This window comes from Sapajus apella, unplaced genomic scaffold, assembly GCF_009761245.1.
Source record: "Sapajus apella isolate SASKATOON/1434 unplaced genomic scaffold, GSC_monkey_1.0 scaffold19, whole genome shotgun sequence".
Lineage (NCBI taxonomy): Eukaryota > Metazoa > Chordata > Mammalia > Primates > Cebidae > Sapajus > Sapajus apella.
Window position 1 is genome coordinate 10,538,490 of NW_022436959.1, and position 27,964 is coordinate 10,566,453.

Below are 27,964 nucleotides of genomic sequence, written 5' to 3' on the forward strand. Positions count from 1 at the left end.
GTCTTTTCTGTTACTGGAAAGGAATCTCAATTGAGACCCCAAGAAAGGGTTCTTGGATCTCGTGCAAGAAAGAATTTGAGGCGAATCCATAGAGGAAAGTGAAAGCAAGTTTATTAAGAAAGTAAAAAAAGAATGGCTACTCCATAGGCAGAGCAGCAGCATAGGCTGCTCAGCTGTTTACACTTATTGTTACTTTTGATTATTTGTTAAACAAGGGGTGGATTATTCACGAGTTTTCCTGAAAAGGGGTGGGAAGTTCCCAGAACTGAGGGTTTCTCCCCTTTTTAAACCATATATGGTAATTTCCTGTTGTTGCCATGGCATTTGTAAACTATCATGGCACTGGTGGGAATGTCTTTTAGCATACTAACACATTATAATTAGCATATAATGAGCAATGCGGATAACCAAAGATCACTTTCATTGCCTCACTTTCATTGCCATCTTGGTTTTGGTGGGTTTTGGACAGCTGCTTTACTGCATCCTTTCATCAGCAAGGTCTTGTGCCAACCTCCTATCTCATTCTGTGACTAAGAATGCCTAACCTCCTAGGAATGCAGCCCAGTAGGTCAAAGCCTTATTTTACCCAGCCCCTATTCAAGATGGAGTTGCTCTGGTTTAAACGCCTCTGACACTTCCACTTTTAAAAAATTACCATTTTAGCATTCCTTTTTCATGTTGATGTATGAAGATATGGCTTCTATCTCCTTAAATTTTTCTTTTACTTTGTAGCCTCCTGTTTCCAGTGAAATTTTAGATTTGTTTATAGTGGTTCTTTTTTCTGTTGGCAGTTTCCTTTGAAATTCTTAGCCAGTTCCTCTCTTTTAAGGGACTCCAAACAGAGTCCCTTAAATCATTTTTTAATCACTTGTTTGGCATAATCCCAATTTCTTCCCTTTTATCTTTTTCTTATCAGGAAAATATGTCAATTTTTTTTTCTTTAGTGAAATTAGATATGATTTGTATAGCCTTACTTACTGTATGTGTGAACCATTTACCTAATGGGAAGAGCTCATATCTAGATATATGAGAACTATCATCCTCCAACTAAGTAGGATTTAGATAAATGGATTATAGAGGCACAGAAGGAGTTGACACCACTTACAGGTTAAAGTGTGCTTTATTACTGCTTGACAGATACATAGTTCACATTTTCTACTATATTGTGTGTTCCAAAAAAACATACTGACCTATCAAGATAGTAGTGGCTTAGAAAGAGTAGTTCCAATATGTAAGGTAAATAATGCACTTACCATTGTACCTATAAATATTGTCTGTATTTATTATTTATAGCCATTTGGGACACTTAAGTAACAAATACATACAGTATATATTTTAACACCTTATGAAATCTCATTCATCCTTTCATCTCCTCCCTTTTCTTTTGATTGTCATGAGTCTCATTTATGAAAATTCTTAGGTCCTAGATGTTCAGACTTCCTTCAAGTCGTTCGTTCGTTCATTGACTTACTCATTCTTTTTTTTAAATTTGATAAATATTTTTTCAAACACTTGGTAGCTAGTAGGCATTGAGGATCCAAAGATCCTTAGAGGTGGTCACAATTTGGGTTTTGTTGTTATCAGTGAGAGAGTGAAGGATGCTGTGGGGTTGGAGGTGGGAACTGGGAGGTAAACTAACCATTTCAATGTAGTACAGTAAGTAATTTAAATAAGATACTTTCGATCAGGAGGGAAAGCTAACTGCCTAGGGAACTTAAGGAAGACTTCCTGATGGAGGGAATACTTCATTGGGCCTGAAAGAATGAGTAGGAGCTTGTTGGTTGAATGCTATGGTATGAATGTATGTGTACCTCCAAAATTCATATGTTGGAAATTAACTCCCAAGGAGATTGTATTAAGAGCTGGGGCTCTGGGGAGGTGATTAAGCCATGAGGGCTTCACCCTCAAAAATGGGATATGTCTCTTTATAAAAAAGGCTAGAGAGAGCTGTGGAACCCCTCTTTTGCCTTTGTGCCATCTGATGGTAGAGCATTCATCTCTTCTGGAGGATGCAGCAACAAGGTAGTATCTTGAAGCAGAGGGCAGCCTTCACCAGCCACTGACCCTGCTGGTGTCTTGATCTTGGACTTGTCAGCTGCCAAAACTGTGAGAAATAGATTTCTGTTGTTTATTAATTACCCAGTTTTGGGTGTTATAGCAGCACAAACAGACTAAGACAGAGAAGAAGGGTAAAATGGGAATAGCAGAGTTTCTGAGTCATGAAAGAATGTGGATGGGATCAAAGATGGGATGTAGGCTGGAGCTTGGAGTGAGTGAGGGGAGGGAGCACATAAGGCTAAAGAAGTGAACTAGACCAGGTTGATAAGAACCTTCTGAGAATAAGGGCCTTGCTAAAGATTTTATTTTGAATATGACCTTCAAGCAGAGGGTTATACGACCATTTTTGGTTTTTAGGAAGTACCTGTAATAGGATTACGGAGAATGGATTGGGATGGATAGAGTAGTCTGGGTCAAGAGGACCATTTAGCATGACTTCGGAGTAGTCTAAACAAGAGAGGTCAACAGAGAGCTGTTGAGAGGCAGAGCAAGGATTTAATCCAGATCTCTTTGGCTCCAAAGCTATGCTTTTTCTACAACTTGGTGGTATTACCAACCCCTCCAAGGTGCCCATAAGTGATGGCCTATTTAGGAACCTGTTCCAAATTATTGTGTGTGTGTGTGTGTGTGTGGTTTTTTTTCCTGCTTATTTGCTGTATGATCTTGAATCAACATTATGATATAAAACTAGTCTCTCCCCATTTTTAAGGAGGGGATTGTCAGTTCTTAGTATCTCCTTTCAGGGCTTTTGCTGAACCCTGATTAAAGAATACACGAGCACCATGTAGTAAATGGGAGCTACAAGTAGCCCTGATCCACGAAGTCATTGACAGGTTATTATATCATGTGATTTTAATTTTTTATAATATCTTTTTAATATATAACAAAAGTCAGTAAAAAATTGGGCTTAATTAAATAATCTAACAAAACTTTCAGAACTTGGCAGAGAAATAAAATTTTTCATTGAAATTGACCACCCTGCTCTCCACTTCTCCACAACTTCACTATTGGCAGGAAAAAAAGGGGATATATGTGTTCAGTTTGAAAATTATAAAATGTATTTTGATGTTGAAAAAGCATATTTCTCTTTTAATATTATTTTGACTATGTTAAAGTGACAGTACTTCTATTTATATAATTGGAAGTTCTGTTGCTTTGTAACAATAACAATAGAAAGTCATAAAATCTTGCCTTTTTTCTTCTGATTTACTTGACAGAAACAAATTTCCTGTTCAACATTTTATAATTATATCATGATGATATATGTAACATGTATAAATGAATTCTGATATTTAAAAAAATTTAAATTGCAATTCTATTTCCATCTGGCATGTGAAGAAGGGTATCTTTATTCCTTAAGAAATAGGAACATTTAATTCTTTTATCATAAATTATTGTAATTTCATAAACTTTTGTGTCTTTGATATGCAAGTATTAACTTTGAAACTTACCACAATAAACTTTTTTTTTTTTTTTTGAGACAGAGTCTCACTCTGTCTCGCAGGCTGGAGTGCAGTGGCACAATCTTGACTTACTGCAATCTCTGCCTCCTGGGTTCAAGTGATTCTCCTGCCTTGGCTTACTGAGTAGCTGGGATTACAAACATTAAATTAAAGCTATGCCTTTATTTTCTGCCTTTATGGCTAAGAGACCCTCTAAAAGTATACAGAAGTTAAAATCTACATCTGAAATTCAGTAGGAGTCCATCAACATGCAGAAATAGGTACAAACTAAGTTTTACTAAGGGTCTGATTGACCACACATTTTGTTGATTTGATGTCTAGTCTTAGTATAACACAAAACCCCAGTGATATATTTGAAGTGGGCTGATTTAGCACTGGCATCTGTGAGCTGTATAAACAAAAAGAAATGTTCGTATGTCTTTGAGGAGCTGGAACATCTTGCTAATCAGCTTGATAAAATTTAGTGGCAAGGTCTAGTATTGATGGGCGTATTTTTCTTTTCCCTACTAATGAGTATTAATACTTGTGGAAATAACATAAGTTATTCACTGAGGGGAAAAGGCCTTTTTAAAAAATATATATATATTTTATTGCACTTTAGGTTCTGGGGTACATGTGCAAAACATGCAGGATTGTTGCATAGGTACATACTGTATATGGAAATGTGGTTTGCTGCCTCCATCCCCCCCGTCACCTATATCTGGCATTTCTTCCCATGTTATCCCTCCCCAACTTCCTACCCACTGCTGCCCAACCCCTATTCCACCCCCCAACAGACCCCAGTGTGTGATGCTCCCATCCCTGTCTCCATGTGTTCTCAATGTTGAACACCTGCCTATGAATGAGAACATGCGGTGTTTGATTTTCTGTTCTTGTGTTAGTTTGCTGAGAATGATGGACTCCAGAGTCATTCATGTCCCTACAAAGGACACGAACTCATCGTTTTTTATGACTGCATAGTATTCCATGGTATATATCCACATTTTCCCTGTCTAGTCTATCATTGATGGGCATTTGGGGTGGTTCCAGGTCTTTGCTATTGTAGACAGTGCCACAATGAACATACATGTACATGTGTCTTTACAATAGAACGATATATAATCCTTTGGATATATATCCAGTAATGGGACTGCTAGGTCAAATGAATTTATATTTCTAGGTCCTTGAGGAATCACCACACTGTCTTCCACAATGGTTGAACTAATTTACACTCCCACCAGCAGTGTACCTATTTCTCCACAACCTCTCCAACGTCTGTTGTCTCCAGATTTTTTAATGATCGCCATTCTAACTGGCATGAGATGGCATCTCAATGTGGTTTTGATTTGCATTTCTCTAATGACCAGTGATGATGAGCATTTTTTCATATGTTTTTTGGTCTCATAAATGTCTTCTTTTGAAAAGTGTCTGTTCATATCCTTCACCCACTTTTGAATGGGTTTTTTTTCTTGTAAATCTGTTTTAGTTCTTTGTACATTCTGGATATTAGCCCTTTGTCAGATGGGTAGATTGCAAAAAATTTTTTCCCCATTCTGTTGGTTGCCGGTTCACTCTAATGATTGTTTCTTTTGCTGTACAGAAGCTCTAGAGTTTAATTAGATCCCATTTGTCTGTTTTGGCTTTTGTTTTCAATACTTTTGGTGTTTTAGTCACGAAGTCCTTGCCTATGCCTATGTCTTGAATGCTTTTGCCTAGGTTTTCTTCTAGGGTTTTTATGGTGTTAGGTCTTATGTTTAAGTCTTTAATCCATGTGGAGTTAATTTTAGTGTAAGGTGTCAGAAAGGAGTCCAGTTTCTGCTTTCTGCACATGGCTAGCCAGTTTTCCCAACACCATTTATTAAACAGGGAATCCTTTCTCCATTACTTGTTTTTGTCAGGTTTATCAAAAATCAGATGGTTGTAGATGTGTGGTGTTGCTTCTGAGGCCTCTCTTCTGTTCCATTGGTCTATATCTCTGTTTTGGTACCAGTACCATGCTGTTTTGATTACTGTAGCCTTGTAGTACAGTTTGAAGTCAGGTAGCATGATACCTCCAGCTTTGTTCTTTTTGCTTAGGATTGTCTTGGCTATGTGGGCTCTCTTTTGGTTCCATATGAAGTTTAAGGTGGTTTTTTCCAGTTCTGTGAAGTGGGTCATAGGTAACTTGATGGGGATAGCATTGAATCTACAAATTACTTTGGGTAGTATGGCCATTTTCACAATATTGATTCTTCCTAACCATGAGCATGGAATGTTTTTGCATCTGTTTGTGTCCTCTCTTATTTCAGTGAGCAGTGTTTTGTAGTTCTTCTTGAGGAGGTCCTTTACATTCTTTGTTAGTTGTATTCCTAGGTATTTTATTCTCTTTGTAGCAATTGTGAATGGCAGTTCATTCTTGATTTGGCTCTCATTAAGTCTGTTATTGGTGTATAGGAATGCTTGTGATTTCTGCACATTGATTTTGTGCCCTGAGACTTTACTAAATTTGCTTATCAGTTTCAGGAGATTTTGGGCTGAGACAATGGGGTCTTCTAAATATACAGTCATGTTGTCTGCAAATAGAGATAATTTGACTTCCTCCTTTCCTAATTGAATACCCTTTATTTCTTTGTCTTGCCTGAATGCTCTGGCTAGAACTTCCAGTACTATATTGAATAGTAGGAGTGGTGAGAGAGGGTATCCTTGTCTAGAGCCAGATTTCAAAGGGAATGCTTCCAGTTTTTGCCCATTCAGTATGATATTGGCTGTGGGTTTGTCATAAATAGCATCTATTATTTTGAGGTATGTTCCATCACTACCTAGTTTATTGGGAGTTTCTAGCATAAAGGGCTGTTGAATTTTGTCAATGGCCTTCTCTGCATCTATTGAGATAATCATGTGGTTTTTGTTTTTGGTTCTGTTTATGTGGTAGATTACGTTTATAAACTTGAGTAGGTTGAACCAGCCTTGCATCCCCAGGATGAAGCCTTTGATTGTGATGGATAAGCTTTTTGATGTCCTGTTGCAGTTAGTTTGCCAGTATTTTATTGGAAGATTTTTGCATCTATGTTCATCATGGATATTGGCCTGAAGTTTTCTTTTCTTGTTGAGTCTCTGCTGGGTTTTGGTATCAGGATGAATCTCATAAAATGATTTGGGAAGGATTCCCTCTTTTTGGATTGTTTGGAATCATTTCAGAAGGAGTGGTACCAGCTCCTCTTTGTATGTCTGGTAGAATTCAGCTGTGAACCAATCTGGACCTGGGCTTTTTTGGTTGGTAGGCTATTAATTGCTGCCTCAACTTTAGCCCTTGTTATTGGTGTCTTCAGGGTTTCGACTTCTTCCCAGTTTAGGCTTGGGATGGTGTAAGTGTCTGTGAATTTATCCAGTTCTTCCAGGTTTACTGGTTTATGTGCATAGAGTTGTTTGTAGTAATCTGTGATGGTAGTTTCTATTTCTGTGGAATCTGCGGTGATATCCCCTTTATCATTTTTTATTGCATCTATTTGATTCTTCTCTCTTTTCTATTAATCTGGCTAGCAGTCTATTTTGTTGATTTTTTCAAAAAACCAGCTCCTGGATTTATTGATTTTTTTGAAGGGTGTGTGTGTGTGTGTGTGTGTGTGTGTGTGTGTGTCTAGGTCTAGCTTCTTCAGTTCTGCTCTGATCTTAGTTATTTCTTGTCTTCTGGTAGTTTTTGAGTTTTTTTGATCTTGCTCCTCTAGCTCTTTCAATTTTGATGATAAAGTGTCAATTTTAGATCTTCCCTTGCTTTTCATGTGGGCATTTGTTGCTATAAATTTTCCTCTAGACACTGCTTTAAATGTGTCAGATTCTGGTACATTGTGTCTTCGTTCTCATTGGTTTTGCAAAACATCTTTATTTCTGCCATCATTTCATTGTTTATCCAGACAACATTCAAGAGCCAGTTGTTCAGTTTCCATGAAGTTGTGCGGATCTGAGTTAGTTTCTGAATCCTGAGTTCTAATTTGATTTCACTGTGGTCTGAGACACTGTTATGATTTCCATTCTTTTGCATTTGCTGAGGAGTGATTTACTTCCAATTATGTGGTCAGTTTTAAAGTAGGTGTGATGTGGTGCTGAGCAGAATGTATATTCTGTGGATTTGGGGTGGAGAGTTCTGCAGATGTCTGTTAGCTTTGCTTGGTCCAGGTCTGAGTTCAAGTCCTGGATATCCTTGTTAATTTTCTGTCTCGTTGTTCTGTCTAATATAGACAGTGGAGTGTTAAAGTCTCCCACTGTTATTGTGTGGGAGTCTAAGTCTCTTTGTAGGTCGTTAAGAACTTGCCTTATGCATCTGGGTGCTCCTGTATTGGATGCATATATATTAGGATTGTTAGCTCTTCTTGATGCGTTGATCCTTTTACCATTATCTAATGCCCATCTTTGTCTCTTTTGATCTTTGTTGGTTCAAAGTCTATTTTATCAGAGACTAGGATTGCAAGTCCTGCTTTTTTTGCTCTCTATTTTCTTGGTAAATCTTCCTCCATCCCTTTATTTTGAGCCTATGTGTCCTTGCATGTGAGATAGGTTTCCTGGATACAGCACACCAATGGGTTTTGACTTTTTATCCAATTTGCTAGTCTGTGTCATTTGATTGGGGCATTTAGACCATTTACATTTAAGGTTAATATTGTTATGTGTGAATTTGATCCTGCCATTTTGATGCTAGCTGGTTGTTTTGTCCATTAGTTGATGCAATTTCTTCATTGTGTCGATGCGTTTTACCATTTGGTACGTTTTTGGAGTGGCTGGTAGTGGTTGTTCCTTTCTATGTTTAGTGCTTCTTTCAGGAGCTCTTGTAAGGCAGGCCTGGTGGTGACAAAATCTCTCAGCAATTGCTTGTTTGTAAAGGATTTTATTTCTCCTTCACTTATGAAGCTTAGTTTGGCTGGATATGAAATTCTAGGTTGAAAGTTCTTTTCTTTAAGGATGTTAAATATTGGCCCCCACTCTCTTCTGGCTTGTACGATTTCTGCTGAGAGATCCACTGTGAGTCTGATGGGCTTCCCTTTGTGAGTAACTTGACCTTTCTCTCTGGCTGCTGTTAACATTTTTCCTTCATTTCAACCCTGGTGAATCTCAAGATTATGTGCCTTGGGGTTGCTCCTCTCAAGGAATATCTTTGTGGTGTTCTCTGTATTTCCTGGACTTCAACAGTGGCCTGCCTTGCTAGGTTGGGGAAGCTCTCCTGTATAAAATCCTGAAGAGTGTTTTCCAGTTTGGATTCATTCTCTCCGTCACATTCAGGTACACCTATCAAACGTAGATTAGGTCTTTTCACATAATCCCATATTTCTTGAAGGCTTTGTTAATTTCTTTTTACTCTTTTTTCTCTAATCTTGCCTTCTCATTTTACTTCATTGAGTTGATTGTTCAGTCTCTGATATCCTTTCTTCTACTTGGTCAATTCAGCTACTGAAACCTGTGTGTGCTTCTCAAAGTTCTTGTGTTGTGTTTTTCAGCTCCATTAAGTCATTTATATTCTTCTCTCAGCTATTTATTCTCATTAGCATTTTGTCAAACCTTTTTTCAAGGTTCTTAGTTTCATTGCATTGTGTTAGAACATGTTCTTTTAGCTCAGAGAAATTTGTTATTACCCGCCTTCTGAAGCCTGTTTCTCTCAATTCAGCAGACTCTTTCTCCAGCCAGCTTTGTTCCTTTGCTGGTTATGAGTTGTGATCCCTTGGAGGAGGAGAGGCATTCTGATTTTGGGTGTTTTCCTCCTTTTTGCGCTGGTTTCTTCCCATCTTTGTGGATTTATCTACCTGTGGTCTTTGTGGTTGGTGACTTTCAGATGGGGCTCTGAGTTGACATCCTTTTTGTTAATGATGAAGTTATTTCTGTTTTTTAGTTTTCCTTCTAACCGTCAAGCCCCTCTGCTGTAGGACTGCTGGAGGTCCATTCCAGACCCTGCTTGCCTGGGGATCACCTGCAGTGGCTGCAGAACAGTAAGGGTTTGCTGCCAGTTTCTTCTTCTGATATCTTTGTCCCAGAAGGATACCTACCAGATGTCAGCTTTAGCTCTCCTTTATGAGTTGATTCTTGATATATGGGGGTCAGAGAGCTGCTTGAGGAGACAGTCTGTCTCTTATAGGAGCTGAAGTGCTGAGCTGTGGGCTCAGTTGTTCTGTTCAGTCCATCTGGGCAGGTACGTTTAAGTCTGCTGTAGCAGAACTCATAACCACCTTTTTTCCCAGGTGCTCTGTCCTGGGAAGATTGGGCTTTATTTATAAGTTCCTGATGTGCTACTGCCTTTTTTCAGAGCTGCCCTGCCCAGCAAGGAGGTACCCTAGTCACAGTCTGCCAGCAGATGCATTGCTGAGCTGCTGTGGGCTCTGCCCTGCTGCTGTGTGAACTTCCTTGTGGTTTTCTTTATAGAGGTAGATGTATAGTTAGAATCGTCTCTGTAATGGTGGACTGCTTCGGTAATGGCAGACTGCCTCCGTAGTAGCAGATGCCCTTCCCCCAACAGAGCTAGACTGTCCCGGATCCAGCTGTGCTTGCTGCAGAACTCTCAATCCAGAGCATTTCAGATTGCTGGTCTCTGTGGAGGTAGGACCTGCCAAGCCAGATTACCTGGATCTCTGTTTCAGCCCCCTTTGTTTCAGTTGAATGAGCAGATCTCTCTCCCCGGCATTCCAGGGGCCAGTTGAAACGGCTGCGCAGATTTCTGTGAGTTTTTGTGCGGAGACCCACTGTGCTGGCTGAAACAGCCAAGCTGGGAACTCATGGCGCTTTTCAGCCCAGGAATCTCCTGATCTGTGGGCAGTAATAACTTTTTTGGAAATGCAGTTTTCATTCACCCTCTGCGTTGTTCTTGCTGGGAACTGCACTCCAGAGCTGTTCCTATTCGGCCATTTTGGATCCACCCCCCCAGGCCTTCTTAAATATAAGTTGTAGATAATGCTGAACACATTTCATATTTTTGTTTGCTAGCCATTTGTACCAAGTTAGTGTTCTTGGCATAAGCATTGGAAACCAACTTCGTTTATGCAGAAAGAGAAATTACTGGGAAAATACTAGATCTCAGAATTTCTAAGAATGCCAAACACAGGCTCAACAAGCACATAAGAACTAAGGTAGGTAAGGGGGCTAGAATTTGAGTATAATCCATGAAGAGTCTTATTGGGACACACTGCTAGCCTTGGCCTTGCTCAGCGAGGACATGTGATGTTGCCACTGGCGCTGCCACCCATCAGTGAATGCCATTGCCACGAGAATCGATTCTGAACCCTCTGATTCTTTTGCTTACTTGAGATTTAAGTTCCAGTCTGGCACATCTACTTGGATTAAGTTGGAACAGGGAAAATCTACCTCCCTCCAGCTTCTGTGGTGGAAAACTAGGCCCTATCCCTGACAATCTTGGAATTAAAATAGGAAAGATGCACGGATGCTGAGGAGCCACAAATAATAAATTTCCATAACTTGTACAGATGCTAAAAGATTCAGAATTACTGAGTTGCAATATTTACGCTATATTTAAAGTGGTATGAGGGTGGCTGGTGTTTTAAGCATATTTTTCTGAGAGCCAATGAAGAAGAGAAAAAGCAAGTATATTTGCCCGAAAAATAGAAGGTCTGTTTAGATTTTGGTAGGTGGCAGTGGGATATAGGGGGAAACACTGGGGAAGGTGGTGAAGGAAAGGGCACAATCAAGAATGGTGCCAGTTTTCCGGTTTGGGGGCTTGAATTAATAGAGGTGCCATTTACTGAGATGGGAGCTACAATAGGAAATATCACAATTGGGAGTGGCGATAAGATGATCTCCATTGTGGGCACTTTCTATTCAATGAACCTATAGGACATTTTAGAGATGACACATATATAGTGAGCAGATGAAGATTTGGATATATGGTTTTGAAAATGTACTAAAAATAGAGAATATTGAGTCACAACTTTATTGATAGGAATTTAATTCTTGGAATTAGATGAGATTGCCTAGTGAGAGTGTAATGTAAGAAGAGAGCAAGATTTAGAACAGCCCATCATAGGTTTTTAAGAGACAGGCAGAGGTAGAGGAACCCATAAAGCTGAGAAAGTTTGACCTAAGTCGTAGGAGGAAATGCAAAATGACATTTATCTTCTCTACTTTGACTTTGTAAATTTCATGTTATATTGAGTACGCTGGTTTTAGTGTGTATTAAAATCACCTGGGGTGCTTGCCAAAAAATTTGGTTTCCTAGACTCCCCCACAGAGATTGCTATATGGCAAGTGCAGAGTGGTAGCCCATTCATTCTGTGTTAACAGGCATCCAAGATAATTCTAACATAGGGGATTCCTAAAATAAACTTTGAGAAACACCTCTTTAGAAAACAGTGTGAAATGGCTGAAAAAGCAAGGCTTTAGAATCACTTTGCTAGGGTCCTGGCTTTTACTGTTTACTGTTTGTCTGACAGTGAGCAAATGGGTGAAAGTTTGTTTTCCTATCGGTGTTGGGAATATAGTATGTATCTTCTATTGCTTAGAATTATTATCAGGTATATATGAGATATGTTCTATTAAGTTCTTGACATATAGAAGCTCAGTAAATGTGAGTTGTCTTTTTGACAGCTTAAAAAAAAACCCAGAACCCAGCTGTAAACCTAAAAGCCACTGAAAAAGTAGTAGGAAATTGCTCTTATTAGCCTCATGCATTTTGTTTTGTAGAAGATCAGAACGAACTGCTTTTTACCTTGAACCTACTGAATTAGGATTATGTAAAATTAAGTTACTGATATAATAGATTTCATTATTTAGTTTTTCCTGGCAGCCTTCAGTTCTGTAGATATTAAATTCAAACAGCATGATAGAGGTAAGGTTAAAGCGTGAAACAGAAGCTGAGAGAAGTTTAATAGAGGAACAAATACCTCAAAAATTCTGAGGGCATCAGTGTGTCACAATATAATAACTAATTAATACTCAAAATATTACTATATTAAGAAAACAACCTTATGTTTGAAAGACTTGTTTGAGAAGTTAGGAAAGTATATATTTTAGAAAGCTTTCCATCACAATGATTAACATTTTTAAAAGTTTGGCACTTAAAGGAATAAGTTTTGCTGTTTCTGAAGTTCACCTAGATAACATATTAGCCTTTCACAGTGCTGGGTAAATGGAATTTATAGTCTTATTTCCTATTTGATTGGCATTTTACTATTTTTGATAATTTTGCCAACAGGTATCCTTAAAACTATCCCAAAAAGCACTGTGGAACTAATCTATACGTAAATTCTTATGACTTACCATATAATGATGAAGTTTCTCTCTCCAGAAGAGAAACTAATGTGAAAGGAGAAGAGCAGTGTTGTCTTGTGGCCATGTCGGCCCATTTCATGTCTTGAAATTCTTGTCTTGTATTGGCTAATTGGAAATATGGCCACCTCATGGTTATCGTTCTGCAAAAGCTATTAGAAAGAGTTACGAGTTTCCTCTGTTCTCTTCAATCTTTCTGGCCCATACCCCTACCCAACTTGGATGTTTACATAATTGTTCATCCTCAAATACAATCAATCAGCTGAATAGGTCTAAATATTAGTATCTTTTTATTATTTTTACTTGGTTAAACAACAGCACCTTTTGTTCTGCAGAGTTAGGTCTTTGATGGAATGTTTTCTTTTGTTAGGTCTTTTTGGTTATTGGCATGTATTACTCTTCTTCCAGAAAACCCATTTTTCTTAAGTTTTATTTTTGTCAGCCCTCCATATTTATCATACTTCCCTTTGACCCTTCCCCCTCCCCTTATTCTTATTTTCTATCTGCTGAGTGAGCTTTTTAGGGTATATCTGATCTGATTTTCCACAACGTTAGTTCTACTTTTTATCACTTGTAATACAGCATTTGTTTTGCTGCTGCATTTTCCACTTCCTTATACAGCCTATTTGTTCCTTATTTTGCCAGCTTCATTTTAATTTCTACTTGTCTCAGCCTTTTCTCTTTTTATATTACGTTGTTTTGTCTTTCATCTCTTTCAGAATCTGTGTTTACTCTTATAAAATATGCAAAGCAATTGACTAAAGTTTACTTCCATGTCTCCTATTTGCTTGTGCTTTCTACTTCTCAAGTGCTATGTTGTGTTTCTGTTTTACATAATATTTTTATGGCATCTGTATTTGCTGTTCCTCCTTTTACTTACCCTTGAACAAGTATATGTCTGTACAGTCTGGGATGCTTACCTATAAATTGGATTGTGGCTTCTGTTTCTTTTCAGTAGAAGTTCTGATACATATCCCCACAGCATATTTCTAGGGGGTTTGGCTAAAATGAATCTGCTAGTCTAAGTTGGGGTTGCCTAATTTTGCTGCCTAATTGTCTTATTTCTAGATTATTAGATAATCTAGCCCAGAAAGATCTGTTCCCCTCAAGTCTTCATAACTAAGTCTTTGTAGTGCTGATTTTACATCTTCAGATATAGACTCCCACTCCTTAGGCATTTCCACCTCCATTTAAGTTACAATTGATGAGAATTTTAGATGCAAATTGGAGGTAGAAGGCACAGGTTTTAGGTCAGATGGACCCAGTGAGTGGAGCGATTGAATCCTTGCACAGCAAGGGAGCAGCTTTCCTCTAAATCTGGTCCCTGAAAATTCTCTTTCTTCTGGAGAGTTTAAGGAAATCTCTCAAAATTGTCCAGTATGGCTTTGATATTTTGCCTCACATTACTTCCACTTTTTGTAGAGAATATTAAGTTCCTTTTGTAGTTTAGTAGATCATTGGGAAGGAGGTGTGAAAGGTCTGATAAGGCGTTCTAGTTTTTATCTTAGCAAACCTATAATGCTGTCTGGCTTGTTTCAAGTGTTCGGTATCAATTTGTCTAATGAGTGAATGAATGATTTAGTCTTTTTTGAGAATTTTAGAAGAACCAACCATGCTTAACTATTTATTATTTTAATACTTTTTTCCCAATAGTTTCCTAGTTAGGTGTCTTACAAAATATATCCTGGGAGTACCAGATACATCCTAGGAGTACCATAAAATGTTCTGTGAAAAAAGGATTCCACGGACAAATAATTTTTGGAAATGCTACATACTAAATTTTTCTTTTAGAAGTTTAATTAGTATGCAAATGTACTAAGGGCCCCAAGAAGGCCTAAACTAACAAACTGCTTAACTCTGTTTAATTCAGCAAAATGTTTCCCAAATTGATTTGATCACAGAAACCTACTAATATCTTTGAGAAACGCTGCTGTAATCTTTACATTTTTCACAAAAACTGTGCAGTACTTTAGAGTGTATTGTAGAATTTTTTTCATGAAATAAACTTTGATTGTTTCTTCAGACATTCGGAGAGATGTAAATTATGACTAAATATGATTAGAGTTTCCCAGGAACTGGGATTTTTTTTTTCTCATTCGATATTTTGAACAAGATATGATCTCTATGATCTTTTAAAAATGCATGTTAGTTACTTCAGGCATTTAACTTGTGTCTTTAAGAAAAGGAGATAAATCTTTTATTGGTACACCGAACTGAGAAAGCACACGCCACAACATGAAAGCATTTCCGTATTTACCCCGAGCTCAGTAAAAGAGTTTGTCCCCACTCATGGTTTTAATATTGTTTGTTAATATAGGAAATAAGCCTATATCTGTGCAATTTTTCTATCAAATGGTATGATTGGGTGAAGTAGGAATGCTGACTAATTTTATTTTCAGTTTCAGAATATTAAGTACTTTGTTATATTCCCACTTTATTTGTCTTTAAAATAATATCTGATCAAAGCTCAGATGATTGTTTGCCTTCATCATGTGAGATTCAAATGTGCTTTACTAGTTCAACTGTTCACCGACTGGTTAAGAAACGTTCCGTCTTTTTTTGGTAACTAATGCTTCTGTACCTGCTTTACCGCTCTTCTCTAACCTTATAGTTTGTTTTACCTTCACATGTTTTTCGTAATTAGTAGTTTAGTTTTGGTTTGCTTTTTAAGTTTAGAGTTAGATCTGTACCAAGTTAGGGGACCTTTTTTTAATGAAAAGTTTTGTTTTAGAAGGTTCTTTTTAGTGGTGGTGTTGGGGAGGGGTAAGTGAAATGAGATAACAGTAAATAAAGCCCATCAAGTTTTCAGCTGGACAGATTTTCCCTACTAAATCTGAAAGAGCCACAGTTTGTGGTGAGTTTGTCTAGCAAGTTCTAGTTCCTGAATTTTCCCTACCCAAAAGTGTCATGTTTCCATACTTCCTTCTGAAAAAGACCACAATCTGCAGACCTCCTTCTTAAATCCAATCATTCCTAATACTTCCATGTTTCAGAATTAAAAATGATTTCTAAAAACATTATCTAACCATTGTATTACTAAAGCAATATGACCAAAAAATGTTATTTCCAAGAATTGACAAAGAAAATTTAAATAAAAGATAATTGAGCATTAATATGTAATAAATGAAATTCTAACTGGTTTTATCTTCTACAGACAAACAACAGAAAGGTGAATTCGCAATAGATGGCTACAGTGTCAGAATGAATAACACTCTAAGAAAGGATGGGAAGAAAGATTGCTGTTTTGAAATCTCTGCTCCTGATAAACGTATATATCAGGTTGTAGTTTTTATGTTGCCTTGAAATTAAGTTGATAAAATGTTTTGATTAATACTTTCCCTGACATGTTAACAGTAATAAAAATACTGCTGTTTAAATACATTATGAAGTGAATAGTCTAGGAGGAATTTTTTTAAAATTTCAGATTAGTTCAAACATTATCTTCTTGAAAATGATAAAGAGAATACATAATTTATCAGTTAGTTAACGTGTTGCATTTATATCTAATATAACTATGTGATCTTCTAAAAGAAATATATAGCAGAAAAAGTAAAATTATCAAAAGAAAAATATCAGAGTGATAATAAATATTGTATTGCTAGGAGTGTGGGAGAAAATGAAGGTAAAGGTACATATCAGCTCTGCAATTCAAGAGCTATCAGCTAGGCATCAATGTGGAATGTATGTTTAATAAGTTTTAAATATCTGAGATTGCAGTTGAAAGCCAGTTAATTAAGTTGTCAGGTGGTGTGTTGGAATCTGACAAGAACATTTTTAAGAAAACTGTATCCAGCAGTCTAAAGAAATTCATGGGTGTCTTCTAATTGTCAAGGGCAAATTTTGTTCATCACTTCTGTCTTTGACATTGATGAAGAGAAGCAGCTTTTTTTCCTGCACAGCTGCCAGCTGCTGATCAGAGTTTCAAATTCATCATCCTCTGCTTCAATTACATAAATTTGTCAAAATTAACTGTACATTATAAGAAGCATCCTTGCAAGAAAAGTTCCCATAGACATGAAAAGAATTACTAATAGTCTTAAGGAAATGCTAAGAATCAACATACCTTTCATTTCTACCGTGGTGATTTTCATTTTTATTGTTTGTTTTTTATTAGTTTACAGCCGCTTCTCCAAAAGATGCTGAGGAATGGGTACAGCAGCTGAAATTTGTATTGCAAGGTAAGAGAAATCAATTGTACAAGTTATCACAGTCTTCAAATACTAAATAACTGAGTAGTTTGGGTTTTCATATACAAAGCTTACTGACTTCTATGAGAATGACCACATGAATGTGACTGCTGTTAAAATAGACACAGTCACTTCAGCTTTCAAAAAGCATCTTTTCTATAAGTACCAATTCGCTTACTTTAAAATTCACATATTTACAAAACAATTTTTAAACATGTTTTTAGTTAAGGATAACACATAGCAGTATTGTTACTTTGTAGGGCTGCATTTTTATGAATTATAGTTTTTAAAATATCTTCTGCATTCTTTTAAAATTTACTTTATGAAATGTATTTTATAGATATGGAATCTGATATTATTCCTGAGGATTATGATGAGAGAGGAGACTTATATGATGATGTTGATCATCCTCTACCAATAAACAATCCACCAACAAGCAGTCAACCAATAGATGAGGAAATTTATGAAGAACTTCCAGGTATTTACTTTCTGATGATTCATTTAAAGATTTTAGGGGTGTGTGTGTGTGTATGTGTGATTTTCCCTCAGATTGACAATTTGAGTAGAAAATGGTGAGCTATTGAGAACAAGGACAAAGAATATCTTCAAAACTATTTTACAAAAGGGGTTCTGCTTGAGATATTTGAAGTGAGTAGATGTAACTTATGAAAAGCGAATGAAACATTAAAATGAAGCAGATACAATCCTAATCTCTTGGGACTTTTGGCTCATTAGCATTGTTAATGCTACATAATTTTTTAATTAAAAAATTGACTTGCCTTACAGTTTTTTCCACCAACTCACACATTGTTTTTTATTTTACATCTTGGAACTTCCATTAACCAGAAGTTCTATGCATACCCCATATGTCATCAACTTCTGCCTCATATTTCTCTTTGTTTATAGTATATTGCATTGTCTTAGAGGAATGTTGTTGAACTACAAACAAAGGCCTTCTGAGGCTTCATGTTTTCCTGTTGCTATTTTAGCATCAATATGAAATAAAAAAGTTTTCTTATTCCAAATACTCAGGCCTGGTTTAGTGTTTACATGCCTTAGTGTCTGTTACATAACATAAAATTAATTATCTGTTAGCTAATTGTGGTCATAAGGATCAATCTAAAATAAAAAGAAATTTAGGAAACATGAAAACATTCAGGAAATTGTTATATTACTAATACTCTAGGTTGAAATGAGCTTTTCTGGCTATTAAAAAATCAGTAATTAGAGAGGAAAAAGGTATGATAAGCAGTATATGCAAGATTTAACTAGTACATCTCATGTAGAGAAGCCATTTTTCTCTGAATAGAACAATTTAATGATACAATGTAAACCTTTAAAATTGATTTCAAAAATACTTAAAATGTTCTAAATTAACATACAAATGTCATTTTCAGTACTATAAAGCATAATAACAAGAGTATGGATATTAGAGTAAAAAAAATTTAAATTCTGGCTGTGCCATAACTGACTTTATAAGTTAATTTCTTCATTTATAAAATGGAAATAATATTATTGGGAAGGGTAGGTGAAGTGATTTATCGAAGGCTCTCAGCACAGTGCTTGATCATAGCAAGCCCACGATTAATTGTAACATCACTGTCATTTTTGTTTTTATTACTGTATCTGGTGAATTCTTCCAAGTACTTATGTGGTGGTACAATAATGGTTTTCTAACCAAGTAAAAATTAATAATTTTAACAGTATTATAAACTTAAGATATAAAAACTACATATGCATCTACATACCGTCTTTTACTACCCCAGACGATTAGTATAAAAGTGTAATTTTATGAGGAATAGTGATCTGTGTATTTCAGTTATTTAGTGGAACTACATGTTTATTAAGCCCTTCCTTTCTGGTTTGCCCTAAGGAAATGACATCTGCTGTAGCATCAGTTATCCTGAAGTAGGGAAGAATATTCCCTGGCTGCTTGTTTTTAGTCATACCATATCATTAATACAATTATTTTAGTCTTTAAGATGTTTAAAAGAACTTGTGACAATGTATACTCATAAAATGGAAGCATGGAGTACCTTTAAACATGATGTTACTGTCATTACATCCTTTTAAAACCCTGCAATAAATGGGTTACATTATAATTGTTGAATTAACTGTTCAAGTTCTGTATTTTTTTCAACTTGGCTATTCTCTCCCCACCCCTAAAGAAAAAACAAATTGATCAGGAATAAAGACCAAATATTCATAGTTATTTTCATAACCAAGACCTAAGGAAGATCTGCTATAAGTAGCTTGAAATTTTAAAAATATGAAACATCTTTTATTTTCTCTTAATCCAGATATTTTTCTTCATTCTGTCCCCCCTATCCTCCACATAATTGTTGGAAGTAACTGGTTACTCTTTAAGTAGTGTTACTTCTTGCTGTGGTCCTGGGAGAAATTTAAGCTGCTCTGGGATTTCTTTGTCCCTGTTTGGGATCCCCAGTTGCTGTGCAAAGTGATTGAGCTTGATAGAGCCTGCAGCTGTGCCCCTGGGAAGCAAACTGTTGCAGGCAGCTGTGGAATGTCTAGTTCTTCTTTCTTCCCCAGTGTAACTGAGAGCTGCTTCCACATCTGCACAGTTCAGCAAGTTTGTCAAGTTTGTGCCAGCAGCTACAGAAGGGATTTTTCTAGCAAAGGCCCTAAAGGTGTCTCAGAGTTAGAGGTTTTGTTTGATTAAATATCTAAAACTAGGAAGGTAACTTTTTTAATTTAAAAAATTGTCTCCCAGGACAAGAATTAAGCCTATTGCTTTCACTTTTGTGAAATTTGAGTATACTTTTGATAGAGGAGTTCGAAAAATGGAAAAGCAGTAAGTACATTTACATACTGTTGATATTTTTCCAGTTCTGTACAAAGAACTATGTATCTCTGATATCTGACTGGCTAAATTCCCAGAATTAAATAATACTACAATTTCAACACAATTTTCTGTCAATTACACATTGTTGAAAACAAATCCTCTTAGTTGAAAGATGAGGTATAATGAAGTATACAAATGTATTTGAAGAAAAATCTAGGTATTTGTTTAGCATGCTACTTTAAATCACAAAGCTCTTTTTTTGAGAAAGGAAAGCTCTTTCTCTAGTAAGTGTATTTAAAAAAAAAAAAAAACTATGAAATAAACCTGCAGTGTTTTCAGTTTCAAGAATAATAAGAAGAAAACATTGTGTTAAAAATTGCATTGGGCCAGGCACAGTGGCTTATGCCTGTAATCCAAGCACTTTGGGAGGTCGAGGTGGGTGGATCACTTGAGGTCAGGAGTTCAAAACCAGCCTGGCCAACATGGTAAAACCCCATCTCTACTAAAAATACAAAAAATATTAGCTGGGCATGGTGGTGGGTGCCTGTAATCTCAGCTACTCAGGGGGCTGAGCCAGGAGAATCACTTGAATCCAGGAGGCAGAAGTTGCAGTGAGCCAAGATCAAGCCACTGTACCCCAGCCTGGGCAACCCAGTGAGACTCTGTCTCCAAAAAAAAAAAATTGCATTGCAAAATATCCCTTGAAACATGTTTATAATTCAACAGGAATCTAAATTGTTTCATTGTAATTGTTTTTCAGTTAGAATATTCAAACTTTATTGCAGTACCTTCTCTTTAATTTCTTGTTCATTTATTTTTAACTAACTTCGTAAACGAATAGTAATAAATTCGTAAGACTTCTTTGTATTTAGGGGATATATACATATGTACAAAAGAGTTGTGAGAATGCCATTTCTGAGGAGTATTAAAAGTATTTGGCTTTTCTCCAAATATCCTAATGGTTTTACATCTTTTATGTCTTAATGTTTATTAGCATAGGCCAGTCAGGTTTGCTTACATTGTAATAATATTATAGCATCTTTGTGTTTGTGCAGCTAATATATTGATCAAAGTGTGTTAAACTGTTTCATAACATGGTAATGAGTTCATCTGGCTTAGCACAGATTTGTAAATTTATTGCTCACTTTTTCATTAGAGATACAGAGGAGTGTCTTTGTCTCATTTTGAATCTCTAAAGGGGAAAATAATACTTGGGAAATTGCTGCAGAAACCAGCCCTCTTTGCTCTTCGCTTGTACTTACCATGTCACTTGATTTGTTTTCTTTAGCGGCAGCAAGTTGTGCAGAAACAACAACAACAAAAAGATTTTTCTAGATCTAAACTGAATAGAATCCAGCCTAGTAACAAAAATGGTAGCCATTCATTAACCTATTAAATCTGTAGCTTTCAGAGGAATTGCACTTGAAATGTCTTCTGGCAAGTGGACTGGAGGAGAGAGGGCAACATAGAACAGGAAGACAAATTTCTATTCCATTAACCTATTTTTTTTAAGTGTGAATTCATTTTTTTTTTAAATTACAATGACAGATTGAACTATTCTGAGTCAGAAAAGGATATTTTTATCCTTTGGCTATTCAATTACATTTTAAATTTATTCAGTCCAACTATCTGCATCCGAAATGGAACATAAAGTAAAATGCAGCTATAAATTTTTTTCCATGAGACTATTATTTATATATATATATATATATATATATATATATATAAAAGAACAATGTTTGGGTACTTTAATTTGAAGTAGTTTACAGCAAATGGACACAAATGCTAATTTAATCAATAAGTGGTTACAGGTCCCCAAAATACATTTTGGCTTTATTTTTCTCCTGAATAATTATCACTCATACTATTAAGTTAATATCAAGGTCACAGGGGACCCTGCAGTCTCTGGCATTAACATTGTTTTAAGTGATTGATAGTAGATCCTAACTTCACCAATTTTTCTCCTTTCTTCTTTGGAATGCAATGGAAAGATGTCAATTAACTTTCACAGAACCACATATATTCAGTATTTTAATATCATTAGTCTAGGCAGCCTGCTAACATTTTTTCTTAAACTATGGTCCTGAATTGCAAAGTTATCAATGTGGTAATATTGTGGGAATAGTTTTTCCCAAGTAGATAACTAGATTAGAGTTAAATTTTTGGATGGTGATATGGTTTGGCTATGTCCCCCCCGAAATCTCATATTATCTCCACCATGTCCTGGGAGGGACAAGGTGGAGATAAATGAATCGTGGGGGTGGTGTCCCCGATCCTGTTCTCGTGATAGTTCTTACAAGATCTGATGGTTTTAAAAGGGGCTTCCCCCTTCACTGAGCACTCTTTCTTCTCCTTCATACTGCCATGTGAAGAAAGGACATGTTTGCTTCCCCTTCCGCCATGATTATAAGTTTCTTCAGGCCTCCCGAACCATGCTGAACTGTGAGTCAATTAAATCTCTTTGCTTTATAAAATAACCAGTCTTGGGTGTGTCTTTATTAGCAGTGTGAGAACAGACTAATACAAATGGTTTTAGCTCTAAACTCTGCTGAGAGGGTTATCTGAAGTTATAAAAAAAAAAAATGAAATCATTTATAAAATAGGATCACCAAACACATATAATGATTATTTTTATCTTTGCTTAACAAAAATGTGTCTTTGCTGAATATTTGTTTGTAGTATTCTTTATGTTGTTTTGTAATATAATATGAAGCTTTGGAATACAATTCTGCCTGTCATACAGCTTTTCTCTGTTGCCACTGGCATTGCAAATTATTTCATTACAAGAGATGGTTTAACACATACTAAACCCAAAATACCTGTGTGCACACAAAACATGTATTTCCATTGGTGGTGAGATAATATAACTCATTTTTGCAAACTGGAGCTACATCAGTGGTTCACAACCAGGGAAGATGTTGACCCTAGAGTACATTTGGCAATACCCAGAGACACTTTTGTTTATCATAACTGGATAACTGGGGTGTGTGTGTGTGTGTGTATGTGTGTGTTACAGATGTCTAGTGGGTAGGAGCTAAGGATGCTGCTAAACAACCTACAATGCACAGGGCAGCACCCATAGCAAATAATTATCTAGCCCAAAATTCCAATAGTGCTGAGGTTGTGAAACCCTGGCCACCAGGATGTAATAGACAACTTTTGGTTTATCACCTTTTTATTCATATCTCTTAATTATAAAGATTCATAACCTATGCTCCATATGAGTTAATTCACTTTTATGGATACAACATAGGTTTTCTTACATACATGAAACTAGGATTACATAGAATGTTTCTAGGTTAAAAGATTAGCTCTGGACTTGCCTGTCATGTTTCCTTCAAGGGGTGGTATTGAAGTTCTATCCATTTTGTGGAAATAAGCAAGCCAGGAAGATAAAAAAGGAAGGAAGCATTTTCTTTATTTTCATGAGCTACTATCTTGGAAGGAAGAGGTTTCTAAAAATACCTTGTAGATGTGCAAATACTTGATTTATCCTGTTCTGATAAGGATGTTCTTTTGAGGCTAAAGGAAAAGACCTGTGGATGTGGGATTGGACCTTCTGTAAAGGGAATCAGGCATCCTGAGGTAATTCAAGGCTAAGCAATTCCAGGACTGTCTGGAATTTACGAGTGGCTTTAGAAGAAGTGGAAACACTTTTAGGGACTTCTCTTTTTGGACCTGGACTTTGAAGAGGCTAGTAGGCTTGAGATGATCTCTACCACTGGAGTTAGACAGGAGGTCTTGGAGGCAACCCTCCAAGGGGATCTGTGAAGAGGAGCTCGCCTTAAGGCAAGCACAACAAGCCACACCAGGTGATTATTTCATATTCTTTGTTCACTTCCTTTTTGTTATTGATAAGTCTTAGATTTCTTTTTTTCTTTTAAGAGATAGGGTCTTACTTTGTTGTCCAGGCTGGAATGCAGTGGTGTAGTCCTGGCTCACTGTAGCCTCAAACTCCTCCAGTGATCCTCCTGCCTTAGCCTCCTGAGTAGCTGGGACTACAGGCATGCACCTCCATGCCCAAATGGAGTCTTACTATGTTGACCAGGCTAGTTTTGAACTCCTGGCTTCAAGTGATCCTTCTGCCTTGTCCTCCCAAAGTGCTGGGATTACAGGCTTGAGCCACTGCTCTAGCTGCTAAATCCGAATTTTCAAATCTTTATTTACAAACAATATATGCTTACTGGAATAAGCTTAAATATTGCTGAAAGGAATCTGATCCAAGATGGTGGTTTAGACACAACTCCAGCACACAACACCCAGTGAGAAAGAAGCAGAAACCCAGAGATTTCCTAGCTCCAACCGAGGTACCAGGTGCATTTCAATGGGTCTGGTCCCAGGATGAGCAAAGCCCACTCAGGGCAGACCGAGGTGGGGAGGGGTGCTCCTTCACCCAGAAAGTGCATCTGACCGGCGAGTCAGAGGCTCCACCTCTGGTGCTCCTGTCCAGATACAGCGCTTCCCCCAAAGCCTCAGCAATACACAGAACAGGGGATCTTTGCCAGTCAAGCGCCGGGAATTACAAGTGCAGAGTTGTATAAGAGTCTGCAGGCTGAGCTATCATCCCCTCCCCCCGCCCAGAGAGAGAGGGAGTTGTAAGCGGGAGCAGCTAGGCGGCCCTTACCCCATGATCGGAGAGAGAGAAAACTGAAAGGGGGAGACTGCCTGTGCGGCTGGACGGGTCCCTACCCTCCCCAACAAACCCCAGAGGGCTGAAGCTCTGACTGTAGTGGGTTGCACAGCCAATGCCACAGTCTGAGATGAACCCTGAATGACCCAGCCCAGTGGAGGAAGGATGCAACCCACCACTAGAAGGGTGGGACTGGGCTACATGTTTTAACAAAAAACACAGGAAGCCTACATAGCAACTGGACGGGAAGGCGTTCCTGACAACCCAGCAGCACCTACAGGTCAGCAGAAGAGGCAGGCCTAATCTCCCAGCATAAACAAAAAAGGCACAGGAAGTTTCCCTAGTAACCTGAAGGAGTCCTTAGAAACCCAGTAGCACTGCCACAGGCAGACAAGCGTCCTCATTAAGCAGCTCTCTGACACCACAGCCAGGTAAATCCACAAAGATGGGAAAAAACCAGCGCAAAAAAGGTGAAACCATCAAGACCAGAACACCTCTTCTCCTCCAAGGCATCACAAGTCCTCAACAACACAGAATCACAACTTGACCAAGAAGGAGTGCGAAGAATTGATGGAAACAGGATTCAGAAGGTGGATGATAACAAACTTTTCAGAGCTAAAGAAACACATTCTAACTCAATGCAAAGAAACCAAAAATGTTGAAAAAAGGTTAGACGAAATGCTAACTAGAATAACCAGCTTAGAGAAGAACATAAACGACTTGATGAAGTTGAAAAACACAACATGAGAACTACGTGAAGCAAACACAAGTTTCAATAGCCAAATCGATCAAGCAGAAGAAAGGATATCAGAGATTGAAGATCAACTCAATGAAATAAAAAGAGAAGGCAACAGAACAGAAAAAAGAGTGAAAGAAATGAACAAAGCCTCCAAGAAATATGGGATTATGTGAAAAAACCTAATCTACACTTGATCGGTGTACCTGAATATGACGGGGAGAATGAATCCAAGCTGGAAAACCCACTCCAGGATATTATCCAGGAGAACTTCCCAAGCCTAGCAAGGCAGTCCAAATTTCAAATTCAAGAAATACAGAGAACTCCACAATGATACCCCTCAAGAACAGCAACCCCAAGGCACATAATCGTCAGATTCACCAGGGTCGAAATGAAGGAAAAAATGCTAAGGGTAGCCAGAGAAAAAGGTCAGGTCACCCACAGAGAGAAGCCAATCAGACTCACAGCAGATCTCTCAGCAGAAACTCTACAAGCCAGAAGAGAGTAGGGGCCAATATTCAACATCCTTAAAGAAAAGAACTTTCAAACCAGAATCTCATATCCAGCCAAACTAAGCTTCATAAGTGAAGGAGAAATAAAATCCTTTATGGACACGCAATATTGAGAGATTTTGTCACCACCAGACCTGCCCTACAAGAGCTCCTGAAAGAAACACCAAGCATGGAAAGGAACAAGTACCAGTCACTGCAAAAGCAAACCAGTTGGCAAAGACCAAAAATGCAATGAAGAAAATGAGTCAACTAATGAGAAAGAAAACCAGCCAGTAACAAAATGGCAGGATCAAATTCATACATAACAATATTAACATTGAATGTAAATGGCCTAAATGCCCCAATCAAAAAACACTGACTGGCAAACTGGATAAAAAGTCAGAACCCATTGGTGTGCTGTATTCAAGAAACCCATCTCACATACAAAGACACATATAGACTCAAAATAAAGGGATGGAAGATTTACCAAGGAAATGGAGAACAAAAAAAAGCAGGGGTTGCAATCCTAGTCTCTGATAAAATGGACTTCAAATCAACAAAGATCAAAAGAGACAAAGAAGGAAATTACATAATGGTAAAAGGATCAATCCAACAGGAACAGAGCTAACTATCCTAAATATATACACCCCCAACACAGGAACACCCAGCTACATAAAGCAAGTTCTTAACAACCTAAAACGAGATTTAGACTCCCACACAATAATAGTGGGACACTTCAATACTCCACTGATATTATTAGATCAATGAGACAGAAAATTAACAAGGACATCCAGGACTTGAATGCAGAGCTGGACTAAGCAGATCTAATAGACATATACAGAACGCTCCATCCCAAATCCACAGAACATACATTCTTCTCAGCACCAAATTGCACTTACTCTAAAATTGAACACATCATTGGAAACAAATCACTCCTCAGCAAATTCAGAAGAACAGAAATCATAATAAACAGTCTATCAGACCACAGCGCAATCAGACTAGAACTCAGGATCAAGAAACACACTCAAACCCACACAACCACTTGGAAACTGGACAACTTGCTTCTGAATGTTGACTGGATAAACAGTGAAATGAAGGCAGAAATAAAGATGTTCTTCAAAACCAACCAGAAGGAAGACACAACTTACGAGAATCTTTAGGACACCTTTAAAGCAATATCGAGAGGGAAATTTATAGCAATAAATTTATAGCCCACCAGAGAAGAAAGATCTAAAATCAACACCCTATCAACAAAATTGAAAGAACTAGAGGAGCGAGATCAAAAAAACTCAAAAGGTAGCAGAAGACAAGAGATAGCTAAGATCAGAGCAGAACTGAAGGAGATAGAGACACAAAAAACCCTTCAAAAAATCAATAAATGCAGGAGGTGGTTTTTTGAAAAGATAAACAAAATAGACCACTAGCCAGATTAATAAAAAAAAAAAGGGAGAAGAATCAAATAGATGCAATAAAAAATGATAAAGGGGATATCGCCACTGATCCCACAGAAATACAAACTACCATCAGAGATTACTACAAGCAGCTCTACCCACATAAACCAGTAAACCAGGAAGAAATGGATAAATTCCTAGAACTTGTACTCTACAAATACTGAACCAGGAGGAAGCTGAAACCCTGAATAGACCAATAACAAGGGCTGAAGTAGAGGCAGCAGTCAATAGCCTACCAACCAAAAAAAGTCGAGGTCCAGACGGGTTCACAGCCGAATTCTACCAGACGTACAAAGAGGAGCTGGTTCCATTTCTTCTGAAACTGTATCAAACAATACAAAAGGAGGGAATCCTCCCTAACTCACTTTATGAGACCAACATCATCCTGATACCAAAACCAGGCAGAGACTCAACTAAAAAAGAAAACTTCAGACCAATATCCATGATGAACATCTACGTAAAAATCTTCAATAAGATACTGGCAAACAGATTGCAACAGCACATCAAGAAGCTTATCTATCACGACCAAGTAGGCTTCATCCCAGGGATACAAGGCTGGTTCAACATACGCAAATCAATAAATGTAATCCATCACATAAACAGAACCAAAGACAAAAACCACGATTATCTCAATAGATGCAGAGAAGGCCTTCAATAAAATTCAACAGCGCCTCATGCTAAAAACTCTCAATAAACTAGGTATTGATGGAATGTATCATAAATGATAAAAGCTATATATGACAAATCTACAGCCAATATCATACTGAACGGGCAAAAGCTGGAAGAATTCCCTTGGAAATAAGGCACTAGACAAGGATGCCCTCTCTCACCACTCCTATTTGATATAGTATGAGAAGCTCTAGCCAGAGCAATCAGGCAAGAAAAAGAAATAAAGGGTATTCGATTAGGAAAGGAGGAAGTCAAACTGTCTC

General features: G+C 37.4%; 1 protein-coding gene across 3 annotated transcripts in view; it reads left to right on the top strand.

The window, feature by feature from the left end:
* SKAP2 (src kinase associated phosphoprotein 2) overlaps nt 1-27,964 on the top strand; it is a 222,209-nt gene that overhangs the window by 140,379 nt on the left and 53,866 nt on the right. For all 3 annotated transcript variants that reach the window (XM_032286940.1, XM_032286939.1, XM_032286938.1), the window contains exons 7-9: nt 15,889-16,013; nt 16,849-16,912; nt 17,262-17,399. In XM_032286940.1, the coding sequence (XP_032142831.1) occupies nt 15,889-16,013; nt 16,849-16,912; nt 17,262-17,399 (327 nt within the window). The remainder of the gene's footprint in view (nt 1-15,888; nt 16,014-16,848; nt 16,913-17,261; nt 17,400-27,964) is intronic.